Source organism: Pan paniscus, chromosome 10 (assembly GCF_029289425.2).
Source record: "Pan paniscus chromosome 10, NHGRI_mPanPan1-v2.0_pri, whole genome shotgun sequence".
In the NCBI taxonomy this organism is placed as follows: Eukaryota; Metazoa; Chordata; class Mammalia; order Primates; family Hominidae; genus Pan; species Pan paniscus.
In genome coordinates this window covers 38356154-38374887 of record NC_073259.2, presented here as the reverse complement: position 1 = coordinate 38374887, position 18734 = coordinate 38356154, and the positions used below count along the sequence as shown (strand labels likewise).

Below are 18734 nucleotides of genomic sequence, written 5' to 3'. Positions count from 1 at the left end.
CAGCATCAGGCTCTGAGTATTTATTTCAGTTAATAGTAGTCTCCCAGGGAAGACTGGGGGAAATATAGGTGTTTCTGTCAACTCCAGGAAAATCAAAGCATCATATGAGAGTACTCAGACCTGCTGCCCACTGAGGAGGGGGCTGTTCTCACCAATGGGACAAGAGCAGAAGATGCGGGGTAGACGCAGCCAGTGACTGCTGCTATGTGGCAACTGGGGAACGGAGAAGTCTTGCTTCATAAGTCTGCGCCTGATATTGGGAGAAGGGGTAAACTGGTTAGCAATGGACAAAGGTAGCTTGTCTGTGCTTCTCCAAAGAAGGGAACACACCCATATCCCAGTCTGCTTAGCCTTGATCCTAGCTTCCTCCCCTTCTCCTCACCTCCAGGGTTTACCCTCTCTTATTTCTGTGGTAACCTCTGTCCATTCCTCCCTCACCCCGTAAGCTTTCCTGCCTAAGGACCATGCCACCCCAGGCCTGGGGGATCTGCCCTTCTTGCAGGTAGAAAACTCAGTTCACCCCAGGCCAGGCATGGTGGCTCATGCCTGTAATCCCAGCACTTTGGGAGGCCAAGGTAGGCAGATCACGAGGTCAGGAGTTTGAGACCAGCCTGGCCAACATGGCGAAACCCTGTCTTTACTAAAAATACAAAAATTAGCCAGGTGTGGTGGCAGGTGCCTGAAATCCCAGCTACTCGGGAAGCTGAAGCAGGAGAATCACTTGAAACTGGAAGGTGGAGGTTGCAGTGAGCTGAGATTATGCCACTATACTCCAGCCTGGGCAAAAAGGGTGAAACTCCGTCTCAAAAAAAAAAGAAAACTCAGTTTACCCAAACTGCCCCCACTCTTCATATTATTAACAACAGTCATTAATATCAATTATTGCACTCTTGCTTCAGAGCCAGGTGCTTTACTCATTGTTTCTAATCTTTACAACAGCCCCACAGGGCAAGTATTAGTTTACCTACTTTTCAGAGGCTTAGACAGGTTAAGCTACTTCCCCCAGGTCCTACAAGCAAGACTGCAACCCAAGTCTGTCTAACTTAAAAGCCTGGGCTCTTTCCTGGACACCATGCTTCCTCAAAGGGAGAGGTGGTTTCTTCTCCCCTTGAGGAAAAGTGAGTAGTGATAATAAGGGATAAGGGGGTCTGAGCTGTGTGATGAGGCCCTTACCTATATATCAGAGATGCAAGGACCACAGCCATCAACACCAGCAAGATGCCCACGATCAGCGGAGCCTGCCCAAGGCCTGCTTCTTGACCTGTGAGAAGAATCCCAGGCACTGCTTCACTCAGTGTCTGCTGCTTGCCAGCTGCCCTCTATCCACTCCCTTCCTCATCTTAGCTCTTGTCCAAGGACCTACCAGGCATGATAAGCTGGGTGCTGACCACTGCCAGGCTGTTGGCATCAGCCAGAGACACATTGAGGCAGTATGTCCCCGAGCCACCCTTCAGTATCTGGTGCAGAACCAGCTGGCAGGCTGGGCTGGGTAGCACAGGCTGGCACAGCCGCTGGGCAGGGGGCTGGCACCCTGGCGATGAGATCTCCATGCAGGCTTCCTTGGGCAGCCTGGAAGAAGTGTCAGCATATATAAGGGGATCTGGGAAGGGACACTAAATGCCAGAGAGCGGAGAAACAGTCAACCAAAGAGTTACCAGCACACTAGTGAGACACTCACCCGCCTTGGCAGGACACAGTCAGCTCAAATGCATCCCCCTCACTGGACGGCACAGCCTGCAGGATCTCGGCACTTTCAATACCCTCTGCAGAGTTGCAAGCTTATCAAGTTAGGATTCCTCTACCTGGCCTCCCCAAAAGCCCAGAGACAGAAAAGCCCCAGGGCTGCTCCACCAATCCCATCCCTGTGCTTTCAAATGAGGACTCTGGCATTTGGGTATTCTTCCTATCTAGGTGAGTAATTCCTCCCAAGGTGTGCTTCCACTGACCAGCCCTAGGTAGCACACAGCTGCCTCCATCAGCCCCCAAAGTAGGCAAGACTCACGGACAATGTCCAGGGTGACGGAAAAGGAACCATATCGATACAGAACACAATCCAGGGGGACTTGTCTCTTCACCAGCCTTAAGGTGGCTGTACCATCCAGCAGGGGGCCCAGGGAACCTGGCAGGAGAGGATCAAGGAGGCAAGATCAAGAGACAGATGACTCATCTGGAGGCAGAGGCCAAGCAGGCATTTTTTCAGGTTGAACCAGAGTTACTGGATTCTGGAGTCACAGGCTTGGAATCAGATAAGACCTGGGAAACCTTATTCTATAGATAAGGAAACTGAGGCCCAGAAGAAGAAAATGACTCCTCCAGAGTCACAGTTAGGGGTGGCATTGGAGTTTTAAAAAATCCTCAAATGTTTATCACACCCCACACTATGTTAGGTCCTAGGCTAGACATTCAACATGTGTTAACTCATTTAAGCATCACTGTTTCATTCCTCCCTTTTTGCTTTGGGATGGGAATCCAGGGTTGGGAAATGGAAGGATCAGGATCTCGGAATCTGGGAAGGATTTTCGTGCATTTATGCTTGAACAGAAAATGAGCTATAAATATTATATAGATGATCACAGTCTGTTCCCTGGTCTCGCCAACCGTTCTCAGCAGTAGAGAAAGCAACAAGCTCTTTCCTCATGGCCTAGGGGAAGACCTTGGTTTCCTGAACTCCAGACCTATTCCATGTCATTAAGAGAGACTGGAGGGCTTTATAGCCAGGCCAGTGAGAACTCTGAGGGGACCATAGTGCTAAGCAAAGGATTGGGTAACATCTGAGTCCTGGGTAAGACTTACAGAGTAGAGCAGGGTACCCCACCTCCGTGAACCTCATTCGCACTGATACTCTTACCTGTAATACTTTCCGTAGACATGATTGAGCTGGCATCTGGACCTTCAGGCTCAGGGATAGGTAGCTCTCTAGCTGTGGTCTCCACCCACTCTGTAGTTGTTACCTGTGCAGCTGTGGTTCCAGAAAGCACCACAATTGATACCTCTGCAGGTGTCATACCTGTAGCTTCTGGAGTTGACATCTCTGCCAGTGTGGTACCCATGACCTCTGAAACTGGCACCTTCTCAGGTGTCGTACCTGTGCTCTCTGCAGTTGGCATCTGCACAGGTGCAGTGCTTATGACTTCAGTGGTTGGCACCTGCACAGATGTGGTTCCAGAGGGCTCTGCAGTTGGCGCCTGACCAGGTGTAGTACCCACGACTTCTGTAGTAGGCACTTGGCCAGCTGTGGTGTTAGGGGCCTCTGCAGTTGGCCTGTGCCCATCTGTGGTGCCTGGAACTGGGGAGGAGCCACAGGAGGTGAGAGGAATGGCAGCCTGCAGGACCACCTGGGCAGTGACTGGGCCAGGCTCCAGGTAAGTATGAGTGACCACAAGTGCCCGAGAGATCAGGGTTCCACTACTGTCTCCAAAGTCCCAGGTGTAGGAGAGGTCAGCTTCAGCCAGATAGCCACTGGGGTCATGGAGCTGGAGGGCAAAGGTCAGAGGCTGATTTCTCAGGAAGTGCTTGTTCCCTCCATCCAAGGCCCGCAGCTGGGACACGCTCACGGAGAAAGGCACCTGGTCTGGGATTGGAGCCAGAAAAGGTGAGAACCAGGCCTGAGCCACAGCTTCTCCTTTCACAGCCACACCCTCCAACTCCAAGCTGACTGGCTGGCCCTTCACTGGCACTAAGCCTCACATTTCTCTGCCTAGGTCTTCCTGGCCCTTCTACTTTAAGTTTGCACAGCATTTCACCTTTCTCCTTTCCAGTCCATCCAAGCCTCCCTGCCTTCTCTTGCCCTACAACTGGCCTTGCCCCTTCCTAAACCCTTACCAGTAATGGTGAAGGCTGAGCTGGAATGAGCAAGAGGCACATAGCTCCGGGATCTCCGGCGATGGTAGACAGTCACTTCCATGGTGTGTGTGCCCAGCATTGCCCTGCCTGTCCCAATGCTCAGCCCAGACACTGGGCCCCCTAGAACTTGCCAGTATTGGCCTGAAGTTTTTGGAATGAAAAGCAAGGAAGAAGAGATTACTGGTCAAAGGGGACTGAGGGACAGGCTTCGAAACGGCACTGGAGATGGGAGGTCAGGAAGTACGATTACTTCTGAGGGTGTTTGGAAGGCTGTGATATGGGGGGACAGGGAAGGGGTCCTAATGAGGCATTCCATGGGGTAGGACTACAATTGAGGAAGAGTTGCCAGAAAGAATTATGATAGAGTTGAAGGGGGCTAGGTGCTAAGAAAGAGAAAAGATCTAAGAGGAAAATGAAGATTAGAGAAAATCACAGAAGTTAAGGTGGAAGGGGCGGCCAAAAGAAAGGTGATCAGGTAGAAAGAAGTAAACACAAGTGTGGATGATAGGCTGAGAAGGGAGTCCCTCACCCCAGGTCTTCCAGACATAAACAAAGCTTCTCTTCTGAGACCAAGAGCCAGATGGGCAAGGTCCACCATCAGGGAAGATGCAGGCATCGTCAGTTTCCTGGGGATACACTGGCTGTCCTCCCCACACCTGGCTCCCTGAAAGATAAATACAGAGTCACTCTCAAACCCTGGCATTCTTTTTTGTATATGAAAACCCCTAAAATTGCTCCCAGGGTATCAGAGAGGGGCTCTGGGAATATTCCCTAGCTAGAAAGTACATTCTCCATGATATAACCATTTGGGGTGGTAGTTGGGGGTTGAGGGTGTGGAAACTACATTTTTTTTTTAGAGACAGGGTCTTAGTCTGATGCCCAGGCTGGAGTGCAGTGGTGTGATCACAGCTCACTGGAGTGTCAACCTCCCAGGGTCAAGCAATCCTCCCACCTCAGCCTCCCGAGTAGCTGGGACTACAGGTATGCACCACCATACCCAGCTAATTTTATTTTTTTGTAGAGACAGGGTCTTGCTATATTGCCAGGACTGGTCTTGAACTCCTGGGCTTAAGCAATCCTCCCGCCTCAGCCTCCCGAAGTGCTGGGTTTACAGGCGTGCACCACCGTGCCTGGCCAGAAGCTATAATTTAATTGGCCAGGTGTGGTGGCTCATGGCTGTAAACCCAGCACTTTGGGAAGCTGAGGTGGGAGGACTGCTTGAGGCATGGAATTCAAGACCAGCCTGATCAACATAGCAAGACCCTGTCTCTACAAAATACATTTTAAAAAAATTAGCCAGGTGTGGTGATATGCACCTGTAGTTCCAGCTACTCCAGGGGCTGAGGAAGGAGGATCACTTGAGCCCAGGAGGTTGAGGCTGCAATTAGCTATGATCACACCACTGTACTCCAGCCTGGGAGAGAGAGAAGGACCCTGACTTTAAAATAAATAAATAAATAAATAAATAAATAAATAAATAAATAAATAAAATAAGAAAAATAAAAGAAAAAGAAGATATATGTATATATATATAGCCACATATCAAAATATTTAGAGTGATTTGCTCTAGCTAGTGGAATAAAAATAACAGCACTAGGGGGCCAGGCGCAGTGGCTCACACCTGTAATCCTAGCACTTTGGGAGTCTGAAGCGGTTAAATCACCTGAGGTCAGGAGTTCAAGACCAGCCTGGCCAACATGGTAAAACCCTGTCTCTACTAAAAATACAAAAATTAGCCAGGCGTGCTGGCGGAAGCCTATAATCCCAGCTACCCAGGAGGCTGAGGCAGGAGAATCGCTGGAACCTGGGAGGTGGAGGCTGCAGTGAGCCAAGATCGCACCACTGCATTCCAGCCTGAGCGACACAGCGAGACTCTGTCTCAAAAATAAATACATAAATAAATAACAGCACTAGATAGCATTTATTTAGCCTTTACTGTAGGCTAGAGCAGACACTACATTAAGTACTTTACACATATTATCACATTCTAATCCTTACAACAATCCTTTTATCTTCGGAAATGGAAACACAGTGAGGTGGGCAGATCACTTGATCTCAGGAGTTTGAGTCATCCTGGATAACATGGTGAAACCCCGTCTCTACTAAAAATACAAAAGAATTAGCCAGGCATGGTGACATGCGCCTGTACCAGCTACTCGGGAGGCTACTCCCAGCTACTCAGGAGGCTGAGGCGGAAGGATCACTTGAACCCAGGAGGCAGAGGTTGCAGTGAGCTGAGATCCTGCCACTGCACTCCAGCCTGAGCGACACAGCCAGACTCTGTCTCAAAGAAAAGAAAAAAAAGAAATGGAAACACAAAACAAGTAACTTGCCCAAGGTCACATATCAAGGACAAGTTTAAATATAGGTCTGTTCAACTTCTAGGTCCCCTGAATTCTGCTGTCCTCCACTTTAGGGACTGTAATTTTCTTTTTTCTTTTTGAGACAGGGTCTCACTCTGTCAGCCAGGCTGAAGTACAGTGGCGTGATCATGCAGTCTCGACCTCCCAGGCTCATGATCCTCCCACCTGAGACTCCTGAGTAGCAGGGACTACAGCTGTAATTTTCTTTTCTTTTTGCTTTCTGTTTTTTGTTTTTGTTTTTGTTTTTTTGAAATGGAGTCTCGCTCTGTCGCCCAGGCTGGAGTGCAGTGGCATGATCTCGGTTCACTGCAAGCTCCACCTCCTGGGTTCACGCCATTCTCCTGTCTCAGCCCCCCAAGTAGCTGGGACTACATGCGCCTGCCACCACGCCCGGCTAATTTTTGTATTTTTTTTTTAGTAGAGACAGGGTTTCACCGTGTTAGCCAGGATGGTCTGGATCTCCTGACCTCGTGATCCGCCCGCCTCGGCCTCCGAAAGTGCTGCGATTACAAGCGTGAGCCACCGCGCCCGGCCTTCTCTGTGTTTTTAAATTTTAACTACAATGAGTATGTATTACACATATAACTTGTTTTAAAAATTAAAGGAGGAGGCCGGGTGTGATGGCTCACGCCTGTAATCCCAGAACTTTGGGAGGCCGAGGCGGGCGGATCACAAGGTCAGGAGATGGAGACTGTACTGGCTAACACGGTGAAACCCTGTCTCTACTAAAAATACAAAAAAATAGCCGGGCATGGTGGCGGGCGCCTGTAGTCCCAGCTACTCGGGAGGCTGAGGCAGGAGACTGGCGTGAACCCGGGAGGCGGAGCTTGCAGTGAGCCGAGATTGCGCCACTGCACTCCAGCCTGGGCGACAGAGCGAGACTCCGTCTCAAAAATGAAAAAAAAAAAAAAAAAAAGTAGAGAAGGAAGGGGCATTCCCTGAGCTCACTGGGCATACCAGGGAACCTGAGCCCTAGGAATAAGGACCTAGAATAGAGAAGTACTCACCATTGATGATGGTATTGTTGACCCAGATAACCTGCCCATCTGGCAATACCTTTTGGCTTCCAGGGAAGTTCAAGGCAATAGAGAAGGAGGCATTTGCACCAATCAGTGTAGGCCCATCATTACTGACCTTGAGGGACACTTGACCACCTGGGAAGGAAAGCTACATTAGCTGGGACTCCTGGGCTTCCCCTCCCTGTATACGTTTCCCCTCCTTTTCTTCCCAAGCTACACTCGATGCAGTTCATCTTGCTTTTTTCCTCATCCCACTCCCACCATGCCCTCCCCTGGAACTTCCAAGTTCCTACCTCTCCAGCAGTCAAGTCTCTGGGCTTCTGTCCACTCTGGATACAGCTGCCTGTTCCAGGCTTTGGTTCTGAGTTGCCTTGAGACACCAAGCCAGTCCTGGTTTCTGGGTACTAAAAGGAATGTGCCATGAAGGGCCCTAGGATCCTTTCAGTTCCTTCTCAGGGATAACACTCTATTCATGTCACCCCATTCATTCTCACATTCGAAGTGCATTTTTTTTTGAGATGGAGTTTCGCTCTTGTTGCCCAGGCTGGAGTGCAATGGCATGATCTCGGCTCATTGCAACCTCTGTCTCCTGGGTTCAAGCGATTCTCCTGCCTCAGCCTCCTGAGTAGCTGGGATTACAGGCGCCCACGACCACACCCAACTAATTTTTGTATTTTTAGTTTCGCCATGTTTCATGGTTTCTCCATATTGGCCAGGTTTGTCTCGAACTCCTGACCTCAAGTGATCCAACCACTTCGGCCTCCCAAAGTGCTGGGATTATAGGCGTGAGCCACTGCGCCTGGCCTGTTTTGTTTTAAATCAAGACATAATTCACATACCATAAAATTTACTTTTAGCCAGGCACGGTGGCTCACATCTGTAATCCCAGCACTTTGAGAGGCTGAGGCAGGTGGATCACAAGATCAGGAGTTCGAGACCAGCCTGGCCAAGTGAAACCCTGTCTCTACTAAAAATACAAAAATTAGCCGGGCGTGGTGGCGGGCACCTGTAGTTCCAGCTACTCAGGAGGCTGAGGCAGGAGAATTGCTTGAACCCAGGAGGCGGAGGTGGCAGTGAGCCGAGATCACACCACTGCACTCCAGCCTGGGCTACAGAGCAAGACTCCATCTCAAAAAAAAAAATAAAAATTTACTTTTGAACATGATCAAATTTGTGTTTTAGAAAGATCACGATGGCAAGCAGTGAGGAGGATGGATTAGAGGCTGGCAGAGATTGGGGATGGGGACAGGGAAGACAAAATTATTGTAACTGACCAAGAGAGGTCTGAGAAGAAAAGGATATGCTGGACCTCCATCTGCCCCACCCAGGTCCAACAACTATCAACACCTTGCCACATTTGCTTTGTTTATCCTTACTAGTTATTGTTTTTGTTTTTGTTTTGGCTAAAGTATGTAAAAGCAAATCCCAGACATCGTGTTATTTTAACCCTACAAATTTAAAATGTATGAGTATTTTCTTGCATAAGCACAATGTCATTTCATGCTAGACAAAATTATCAAACTCAGTCCATATAAAATTTCATGAATATCTGGAAAAATGTCTTATGATTTTTAAAATCAGGATCCAAAATATAAGTACAGTCTTTTTGTTAAGAGCCTTAGGTGGGTGGGTGTGAACAGACTCTTTCCAGGATACATTAAGGAATATAGTAAAAGAAAAAGACTTGAAACTGCAGCACAGTGAGGAAAGTCAGATCAAGGAGAACTTCCTAGAAATCTGTGAGACTAAACATCTAGGGAGAAAGCAGGGCTGGGATGTAATGTATGTATTTCAGCACAGCAGAAACTACCCTCACCCCATTTTTCCCTTTCCTGCAGAAACCTCTCTCCCCTCCCCTTCCCTCCCCTCTCCTCTCCTTTCTGTATATAGTTCAGCACAGCAAAAACTACCCTCACCCCATTTTTGCCTTTCCTGCAGAAACTTCCTTCCCTTTCCCTTTCCCCTTTCCTTTCCTTTTGATACAGGGTTTTGCTCTCTCACCCTGCGTGCAGTGGCACGTTCATCGCTCACTGCAGCCTCAAACTCCTAGGCTGAAGCCATCTTCCTCATTAGCCTCCCAAGTGGCTAGGACCACAGGTGCTCACCACCAAGCCCGGCTAATTTTTTTTTTTTTTTTTTTTTTTTGAGACAGAGTTTCGCTCTTGTTGCCCAGGCTGGAAGGCTGGAATACAATGGCACGATCTCAGCTTACTACAACCTCCGCCTCCCGGGTTCAAGCGATTCTCCTGCCTCAGCCTCCTGAGTGGCTGGGATTACAGGCATGCGCCACCACGCCCAGCTAATTTTGTATTTTTAGTAGAGACTGGGTTTCTCTATGTTGGTCAGGCTGGTCTCAAACTCCCAACTTCAGCTGATCCACCTGCCTTGGCCTCGCAAAGTGCTGGGATTACAGGCGTGAGCCACCAAGCCTGGCCTAGGCCTGGCTAATTTTTTTACTTTTCGTAGAGACAAGGTCTCACTATGTTGCTCAGGCTGGTCTTGAACTCCTGGGCTCAAGCAATCCTATGACCACGGCCTCCCAAAGTGCTGGGATTACAGGTGTGAGCCACTACACCCGGCCTCTTTATCTCTTTTCTTTTCTTTTCTTTTTTTATTTTTTTGAGACAGAGTCTTGCTGTTGCCCAGGCTGGAATGCAATGGTGTGATCTCGGCTCACTGCAACCTCTGCCTCCCAGGTTCAAGCGATTCTCATGCCTCGGCCTCCCAAGTAGTTGGGATTACAGGTGCGTACCACCATGCCCAGCTAATTTTTGTATTTTTAGTAGAGATGGAGTTTCACCATATTGGCCAGGCTGGTCTGACCTCAAGTGATCCACCCGTCTCAGCCTCTCAAAGTGCTAGGATTACAGGCATGAGTTACTGTGCCGGGCCTCATCCCCTTTCTTTTTTTTTTTTTTTTTTTGAGACGGAGACTCGCTCTGTCACCCAGGCTGGAGTGCATTGGTGTGATCTTGGCTCACTGCAACCTCTGCCTTCTGGGTTCAAGTGATTCTCCAGCCTCAGCCTTCTGCGTAGCTGGGACTACAGGCATGTGCCACCATGCCCAGCTCATTTTTGTACTTTTAGTAGAGACGGGGTTTCACCATATTGGCCAGGCTGGTCTCGAACTCCTGACCTCATGATCCACCTGCTTCAGCCTCCCAAAGTGCTGGGATTACAGGCGTGAGCCACGGCGCCCGGCCTCATTCCCTTTCTAATGTGTGCTGTAACCCTAGTTGATTCTGCTGGGGGAGGATCTGGAATCATCTATTGAGCATCCCACCACTAGAGCAAGAGAAGTCATAAGATACCCCATTCTTTCTCCACTTCCAACTCTCCTCAGAGCAGCACGGGACATTCCAGACCCTCTCACCACCCCACCCCCGCCCCTTGCTCCTGTCACGAGGCCCAATCCCCCAGAGCCCTTTCATGTGATGCTCAGCTGAGACCCCTCTGCCTATCTCTCCAGCCCCACAACAAAAGGTCTGGGCTGTGTTCACCCGTACCCATCCCAAGAGGAGAGGATTGTATCTCCTTAGTGTTCTTACCCAATACCACATTCTCTGACTCCCCACTTTAAATCTCCTACCCCGAGAGACGTTTCCTAAAAGAGTCTCCCGCACATTTCACCCCTTTGGAGCCCGTGCTCCAGCTCACTGCCAAGGAAGCCTCAGAATCAGTGCCACAGAGACCTTCTATCCTTCTGCCCCTCCAAGCATATGAGATTATTTTCAGGCTCAATCCCAAATCTCCATGTAGGGAGGGAGCCCAGGTGCCCACATCCTCACTAAATCAAATGAGTGGGAGACGCCTGAAATATTGCCCCTATCTCCCATTAGGAGGACAGAAACCAGAGCAGGGAGAATTCATCCCCAAGTTCACACCTGCTCATGTCCACATATCCACACATACCTTTTGTAGCCCCCACAGCCAGCAAAGCACCTATCACAGCCAAATGAAGAAGGCATCTTTTTAGCACCAGATCCATTGTGTTCTTCCCTCCAGCAACCAAAGGCACTGGGGGGACTGGGATAGGCCCCTATATAAGAAAAGGGTGCTCATTTGCATAGCCCTTCCTCTTCTCCCTCAGAGAAGGCCTGGGAGGGGCCGGAGGAGAGGAAAAAGGAAAAACTGACAAAGGGATCCTGGTCCCTAGATATTGCTTTCCCATCCTGCTACTCAATGACAGTTTCTGGTTTCACTGGGTCACTCTCATCTTGATGCACTCCCGGGCAAGAGCTAACTGAAAGGCAGCTGCATAACACATACCAGACACAACAGTTTATCATGGGAGAGTGAATTAAACCAGGAACTTCTCAAAAAGACAGAAACAGAACCCTGCATCCCAAAACAGAGACAGTGTCGGGGTATGCTATGAGGCAGAGGCAACGACTCCTCTGAGGCCCAGGATTCCTTTGCAACGAGATTCCTGGCTTCCTGGTTTCCAAAGGAGGCTCCTGGGCCAGGTGGAATTTAACCTTAGGTCGATACATATTTTCCCCAGGACTGGTGAAAATAGTGAGTTAGAAATCAAGAAATCCCTACAGACTAGAGACATAGGTAGGAAACTTGGACCCAAAGCAGGTACTTGGGAAGAGTGTTCAGCCGCCCCACCGGGGAAGAAACTTGTCTAGCCCCCAAGAACCAAACTTGCCTGGGGCGGGATCATTTGCGGGGAGGAGCGCTGGGCTCGCCCCCCGGCTCTGACGTTAACCAATAGAAAGGCCTGGGGGCGGAGCCAGGGAAACGCGGGAAGCAGGGGCGGGGCCTCTGGTGGCGGTCGGGAACTCGGTGGGAGGCGGTAACATTGTTTCAAGTTGGCCAAATTGACAAGAGCGAGAGGTATACTGCGTTCCATCCCGACCCGGGGCCACGGTACTGGGCCCTGTTTCCCCCTCCTCGGCCCCCGAGAGCCAGGGTCCGCCTTCTGCAGGGTTCCCAGGCCCCCGCTCCAGGGCCGGGCTGACCCGACTCGCTGGCGCTTCATGGAGAACTTCCAAAAGGTGGAAAAGATCGGAGAGGGCACGTACGGAGTTGTGTACAAAGCCAGAAACAAGTTGACGGGAGAAGTGGTGGCGCTTAAGAAAATCCGCCTGGACACGTGAGTGGCCTCTGTACCCGGGACTCCTAACTGGAGACCTCCTTGATTGTCCCCCCCAACCCCCCACGGGCGGGTAGCCGTCCAGGGACCGGAAGAGAGCAGGGAGGGACTTCTTTAGAAGTGGAGAGGTGGGTTGGGGGCCAGTAGAAGGTGAAGAGTATACTTATACTCCCTGGGGAGAGTATAGGGTGGTGTGGAATCCATGGAAAACTTTCTTCCCAAACTGAGCCGGATCGTGCCCCCAAATGTGCGACTACAGACTCGGGGAGAGAAAGGAGGTCTCTGAGATGAGGTCCAAGACTCTCCATGGAGTGGAGTTATGTGGGAACCGGCGAGAATCGCCTTTCTGAATGAAGAGCCCTCTTCACTGCCCCACCCTCACCTTAGAATTCTCTCCTCTTTCCAAAGAATGGCAGTTGAACCTCACTGGCCCCTCTGGGGAGGCTGGGGGCTACTCCTGCATTTTTTCCCCTCCATTACAGTCTCCCTGCTTCACCTTCACCAGGCGGCTTTACTTACCTACCCCTGGGAAAAGAGGAGATAATGGCCTTAATATGTCCAAAAACCACACCCTGACTACCCAAGAATTAGCTCTTACCATCACCCTTTCTCTTCTCTCACTTTCCTAGGGGGTGCTGGGTGGTGTCTCCTTGGGGGAAAGAAATGACTAGGTGGGGGGGAAGGGAATATTTGTAACCATATTCCCATCTCTGCTTTCCCAACCTCTCCAAGTGAGACTGAGGGTGTGCCCAGTACTGCCATCCGAGAGATCTCTCTGCTTAAGGAGCTTAACCATCCTAATATTGTCAAGTAAGTATGCGTCTGAGAGGTGATCCAGCTGGAAAGGAGGATAAGTTCTGTCTGTACAGTGTGGGCATTTCTCTCTCTCTCACACCTCCATTTCCTCAAACTTTCCTTCTCTAGGCTGCTGGATGTCATTCACACAGAAAATAAACTCTACCTGGTTTTTGAATTTCTGCACCAAGATCTCAAGAAATTCATGGATGCCTCTGCTCTCACTGGCATTCCTCTTCCCCTCATCAAGGTAATGCTTCTCATCAGCTCCTCTCATCATGGGCATGTCTTGGGGGACTGGTGGCAGGCAATTCAGGGTGATATTTTATGATTTTGGCCTCCTTCTGAGCCCTCATCCCCTATACACACACACTCCCCTTCTTTTTGTGTCTCCTTCCCTGCTCATTATATTCATTAACCCTAGGGTTGGACTGAACAATCAAAGTTGAAACTCTAGTGAGTCAACCTAGCAACTCAGGTGGGAGGTCAGATGAAACTCAGATAAACGGGATTTGAGAGCACTTGGTAAATTCCTCCAAAAAGCCCTTCCATTTGGTGGAAGACCTAGCTAGTGAGTCCCTATTGTCTATTTTAGGGCTGGATTCTTCACTCCCAGAGCTACTTTCAATCTATTAACAAACATTTGTTCAATGCACAGCATGTAGAAAAGGGATGCAAAATTGAGTAAGACTTGGTCCTTATCCTCTCTGGGCTGACAGTCCATTGGGAGAAATAGCTTGTAAATATGTAACTATAATCCAACATAATAAAGGCTTTAGTAGAGTTTTGGGGGCACAGAGCAAACCCAATCTGCTCACTGTAATGGAGAAACACAGTCCTCTCTTTCTCCTTTGTCAGAGCTATCTGTTCCAGCTGCTCCAGGGCCTAGCTTTCTGCCATTCTCATCGGGTCCTCCACCGAGACCTTAAACCTCAGAATCTGCTTATTAACACAGAGGGGGCCATCAAGCTAGCAGACTTTGGACTAGCCAGAGCTTTTGGAGTCCCTGTTCGTACTTACACCCATGAGGTGAGTCCCTTTATGTCTTGTTTCTCTGAGCTTCCCAAGAGGTGTTAACTAGGGTATTCACAAAGTTACTAAAAATATCTGGCTAACAGTTTCTTACTAGGTAGAAATAATCTCTTGACATCCTAAAGAGTCTTAGGGTATGCATGGAATTCATACTGTGTTGCTAACTGGGCCCACACCTGTAATACCAATACTTTGGGAGGCTGAGGTGGGAGGATCACTTGAGCCCAGGAGTTCGAGACCATCATGGGCAACATAGCGAGACCCCATCTCTACAAATTTACAAAAAGAAAAAATTTAGAAATAAAATTATGACCAATTTGTCTCAAGTTTTTCCAGGAAGATCTCAAATTAGGGGTTCAGTCCAGAACTATGGACTAGAAATCAGTGGGAGGGGAAAGATGGAGGGAAGGAAACTGCTTGTTAAGAGGCCAAGAGTAAGCAGAGTAGTGTTGAGGAACTGAGATGCGGGAATTTCCATACCCTATAAACCACCCCGCCCCTCCCTATTCCCGTCCCTCAGGTGGTGACCCTGTGGTACCGAGCTCCTGAAATCCTCCTGGGCTGCAAATATTATTCCACAGCTGTGGACATCTGGAGCCTGGGCTGCATCTTTGCTGAGATGGTATGGAGGCTTGCCCAAGTTCCACCCAGCCCCCTCCCCCTCCTCCCCACATCCAAGAACAACAGAACTGCTTCTTGGCCCAGACCTATGGCCCTTCTATCACAGGGTTCTCTCTCTAAAGTAGCACCAAGGGGAATGGTGGGAAAGGATGCAACTGTTGCCCTGATATCAACCACAGTGTTAGGATATCCTCAAACAGCCTTAGTACCTGGTATACATCTCTTATCCCTGAAATGAGTTAAAGCATTTCTGCAGCTGTTTTAGCTGTAGTCTGCATATATTTGGGAGAATGATTCCATTTAGTGCCTCTTTTATTTCAGGCCTTCATTTCAAGGCTTGTAGACCTTGTTGTATGGTGCCAGCAATGTAGTGAAGACAACTGTGGTCATTTTACCCACACCCTTCATTTAAACTGCAGATTTAGGCAGGGTGCAGTGGCTCACACCTATAATCCCAGCACTTTGGGAGGCTGAGGTAGGTGGATCACCTGAGGTCAGGAGTTCGAGACCAGCCTGGCCAACATGTTAAAACCCTGTCTCTACTAAAAATACAAAAATTAGCCAGGTGTGGCTACTTGGGATTACACACCTGTAATCCCAGCTACTTGGGAGGCCAAGGCAGGAGAATCGGTTGAATCCGGGAGATGGAGGTTGAAGTGAGCCAAGATTGCACCACTGCACTCCAGCCTGGGTGACAGAATGAGATTCCATCTCAAAAAAAAAAAAAAAAAAAAAAAAAAAAGATTTAGATCATGTTCCCCTTCAACCTCTGGCTTTTCAGACTGAAGGATCCTTGAAGCCTGGCTTTATGTAGAAGCTCCCATCTCCTTTAATATAACAGTGCAGTGCAGTAGGCTGTCTTCAAATCAGCAATATGTTTTATTGTCTTTTATCTTGGTTGTAACCAAGAGCTTAAAGACCATTAGCCTATACATATGTAATGTGCATTTATCCCCCCAGTGCATTACCTTACAATTGTCCGTATTCCTCTCTCAATTCATCAAAAAATATTTGTTAAGCACCTAGTGGGTACCCAGCACCATGCTAGGTGCTGTGGGGAACACAGAAGAAATGGAAGACAGAGTCTCTGCCCGCTGTGCTCGTATCTAGAAGTGGCTGCATCACAAGGTTGGGGGATGACCGCAGTGTCTACCCCCTACCCCGTGAGTGGCTTGGGATACCTTTGCTACATGTCAGTGGCACCCCAGACATTCACCCCCTCCCAGACCCACCCAGCCTTGGGGATCTGCAAAGCCATGGTTTGGGGAAGGAAGGAGGGGGCGAGGAGACAGATGAAGGAACTTCATTGTCTCAGGTTCTGTGTGACTGACCCCATGAAAGGCCCTGGGGAGGGAGTCATGGGGCCCTGCTGACCTTTTACTGTCTGTGGGAACTCCTTTGTATAGAGGAGAGTTTTGACTGACGTCAACGTGGGTCTTGGTATTTCCTCTTTCCCCATTTTCAGGTGACTCGCCGGGCCCTATTCCCTGGAGATTCTGAGATTGACCAGCTCTTCCGGATCTTTCGGACTCTGGGGACCCCAGATGAGGTGGTGTGGCCAGGAGTTACTTCTATGCCTGATTACAAGCCAAGTTTCCCCAAGTGGGCCCGGCAAGATTTTAGTAAAGTTGTACCTCCCCTGGATGAAGATGGACGGAGCTTGTTATCGGTGAGAGTGGGCACCTGTTTTCCCTCATTCATTTCTCCCAGGGAAGGGCTTTTCCAGGATGAAGGAAGGATGAGACCCTGAAATCTGGGCCTCAGTGTTTCATTTCCCTGGTTCCTGCTCTCCCTGGTGGCACACTGATTCAGCTATGGGAGGATGGAAGTGAGAATTCTGCCTTGGGTAGAAGGAGTTCTGGTTTCCTGATTTCTGGGAACACCTGCTGCCCATTTAGTCCACTATCACATCATTGAAGTCAACATGCATCTCTCCCTCTAGCAAATGCTGCACTACGACCCTAACAAGCGGATTTCGGCCAAGGCAGCCCTGGCTCACCCTTTCTTCCAGGATGTGACCAAGCCAGTACCCCATCTTCGACTCTGATAGCCTTCTTGAAGCCCCCAGCCCTAATCTCACCCTCTCCTCCAGTGTGGGCTTGACCAGGCTTGGCCTTGGGCTATTTGGACTCAGGTGGGCCCTCTGATCTTGCCTTAAACACTCACCTTCTAGTCTTGGCCAGCCAACTCTGGGAATACAGGGGTGAAAGGGGGGAACCAGTGAAAATGAAAGGAAGTTTCAGTATTAGATGCACTTAAGTTAGCCTCCACCACCCTTTCCCCCTTCTCTTAGTTATTGCTGAAGAGGGTTGGTATAAAAATAATTTTAAAAAAGCCTTCCTACACGTTAGATTTGCCGTACCAATCTCTGAATGCCCCATAATTATTATTTCCAGTGTTTGGGATGACCAGGATCCCAAGCCTCCTGCTGCCACAATGTTTATAAAGGCCAAATGATAGCAGGGGCTAAGTTGGTGCTTTTGAGAACCAAGTAAAACAAAACCACTGGGAGGAGTCTATTTTAAAGAATTCGGTTGAAAAAATAGATCCAATCAGTTTATACCCTAGTTAGTGTTTTGCCTCACCTAATAGGCTGGAGACTGAAGACTCAGCCCGGGTGGGGCTGCAGAAAAATGATTGGCCCCAGTCCCCTTGTTTGTCCCTTCTACAGGCATGAGGAATCTGGGAGGCCCTGGGACAGGGATTATGCTTCATTCCAATCTATTGCTTCACCATGGCCTTATGAGGCAGGTGAGAGATGTTTGAATTTTTCTCTTCCTTTTAGTATTCTTAGTTCTTCAGTTGCCAAGGATCCCTGATCCCATTTTCCTCTGAAGTCCACCTCCTACCCCATAGGAGTTAGAAGTTAGGGTTTAGGCATCATTTTGAGAATGCTGACACTTTTTCAGGGCTGTGATTGAGTGAGGGCATGGGTAAAAATATTTCTTTAAAAGAAGGATGAACAATTATATTTATATTTCAGGTTATATCCAATAGTAGAGTTGGCTTTTTTTTTTTTTTGGTCATAGTGGGTGGATTTGTTGCCATGTGCACCTTGGGGTTTTGTAATGACAGTGCTAAAAAAAAAAAGCATTTTTTTGTTTGTTTATGATTTGTCTCTGTCACCCTTGTCCTTGAGTGCTCTTGCTATTAACGTTATTTGTAATTTAGTTTGTAGCTCATTAAAAAAATGTGCCTAGTTTTATAGTTCATCTCTTTCCTCCTCTTATTTACTGAAAGAATGGTGGGAGACAGAATATGAATGTGTGTATGTGATCATTGATTTCAGACCCCTTTTCCTAATCTCTCTGTGCATGGCTGCCCACCCCACCCCATTTTGGCTAGTGCTGACGGTGAACAAAGTGGTTATTATCATCCCTATTTATGGCTGGGGAAACTGAAGCCTATATACTTCCTACTTCACTTTCTCCACACACCAGCAAACCTCCTTTCCCCCAGCCAACATACCACACACACACCACACCACACACACACCACACACACACCACACAATCATATACACACATATACCACACACACCACGTATACATATACCAAATACACACACACCCCATACATACACACACCCATGCACATACATAGCGGCAGGAAGAGGGCTCCCGGGGAATTTGCCTTTCGACACTGCATTTCCCAGTAAGCCCGCCGTTTTTCCTTTCTGTTTCATATCACAGACAGAAAAGTTTTCCAAAGATTCTTTTATTTACATTTACATACGATTCTGAAAAAGCGTCTCCAAGCTACCACTTCTTGTAGTTGCCATTGTCTCATTCCACCAAAAAACATCTCAGACCGCCCGCGGCCACCCCAAATACGCCTGTCCACTGAAGCCTCACTAAAAGGAGGAAGCGCTGATGTCAGGGTTACTTAAATTCCCAGGCTCCGGATCCCTAGAAGAGGTATTTCCCTTTACGCCCGCGAATTTGTCATAGAAGGCAGGGC

The 18734-nt window shown here is 48.8% G+C and overlaps 2 protein-coding genes across 10 annotated transcripts; one reads left to right on the top strand and one right to left on the bottom strand.

Moving 5' to 3' along the window:
* Positions 1-5: 5 nt before the first annotated feature.
* Positions 6-11887, bottom strand: PMEL (premelanosome protein). Of its 5 annotated transcripts, none has more exons than XM_063593440.1 (12): positions 11495-11515; positions 11138-11264; positions 7519-7629; positions 7214-7360; positions 4373-4507; positions 3823-3984; positions 2849-3571; positions 2003-2119; positions 1679-1763; positions 1364-1569; positions 1174-1261; positions 6-250 (listed from the first exon to the last, which is right to left on the bottom strand). In XM_063593440.1, the coding sequence occupies exons 2-12, from the start codon at positions 11211-11213 to the stop codon at positions 115-117; spliced, it is 1986 nt and encodes a 661-aa protein (XP_063449510.1). In that variant the 5' UTR covers positions 11214-11264; positions 11495-11515; the 3' UTR covers positions 6-114. The 5 variants fall into 5 exon arrangements, with proteins under 5 accessions (XP_063449510.1, XP_008976891.2, XP_008976892.2 ...); XM_008978643.5 differs by lacking the exon at positions 11495-11515 and having other exon boundaries at positions 1174-1282; positions 2849-2959; positions 3086-3571; positions 11138-11285; XM_008978644.5 differs by lacking the exon at positions 11495-11515 and having other exon boundaries at positions 2849-2959; positions 3086-3571; positions 11138-11285.
* A 31-nt stretch (positions 11888-11918) lies between these two features.
* On the top strand, positions 11919-17986 carry CDK2 (cyclin dependent kinase 2). Of its 5 annotated transcripts, XM_034935689.3 has the most exons (8): positions 11919-12326; positions 13059-13136; positions 13251-13371; positions 13980-14150; positions 14674-14775; positions 15794-15937; positions 16240-16443; positions 16717-17986. In XM_034935689.3, the coding sequence occupies exons 1-8, from the start codon at positions 12211-12213 to the stop codon at positions 16819-16821; spliced, it is 1041 nt and encodes a 346-aa protein (XP_034791580.1). In that variant the 5' UTR covers positions 11919-12210; the 3' UTR covers positions 16822-17986. The 5 variants fall into 5 exon arrangements, with proteins under 5 accessions (XP_034791580.1, XP_054951534.1, XP_054951533.1 ...); XM_003824947.5 differs by lacking the exon at positions 15794-15937 and having other exon boundaries at positions 11943-12326; XM_055095558.2 differs by lacking the exons at positions 14674-14775; positions 15794-15937 and having other exon boundaries at positions 11931-12326.
* The last annotated feature ends 748 nt before the right edge of the window (positions 17987-18734 follow it).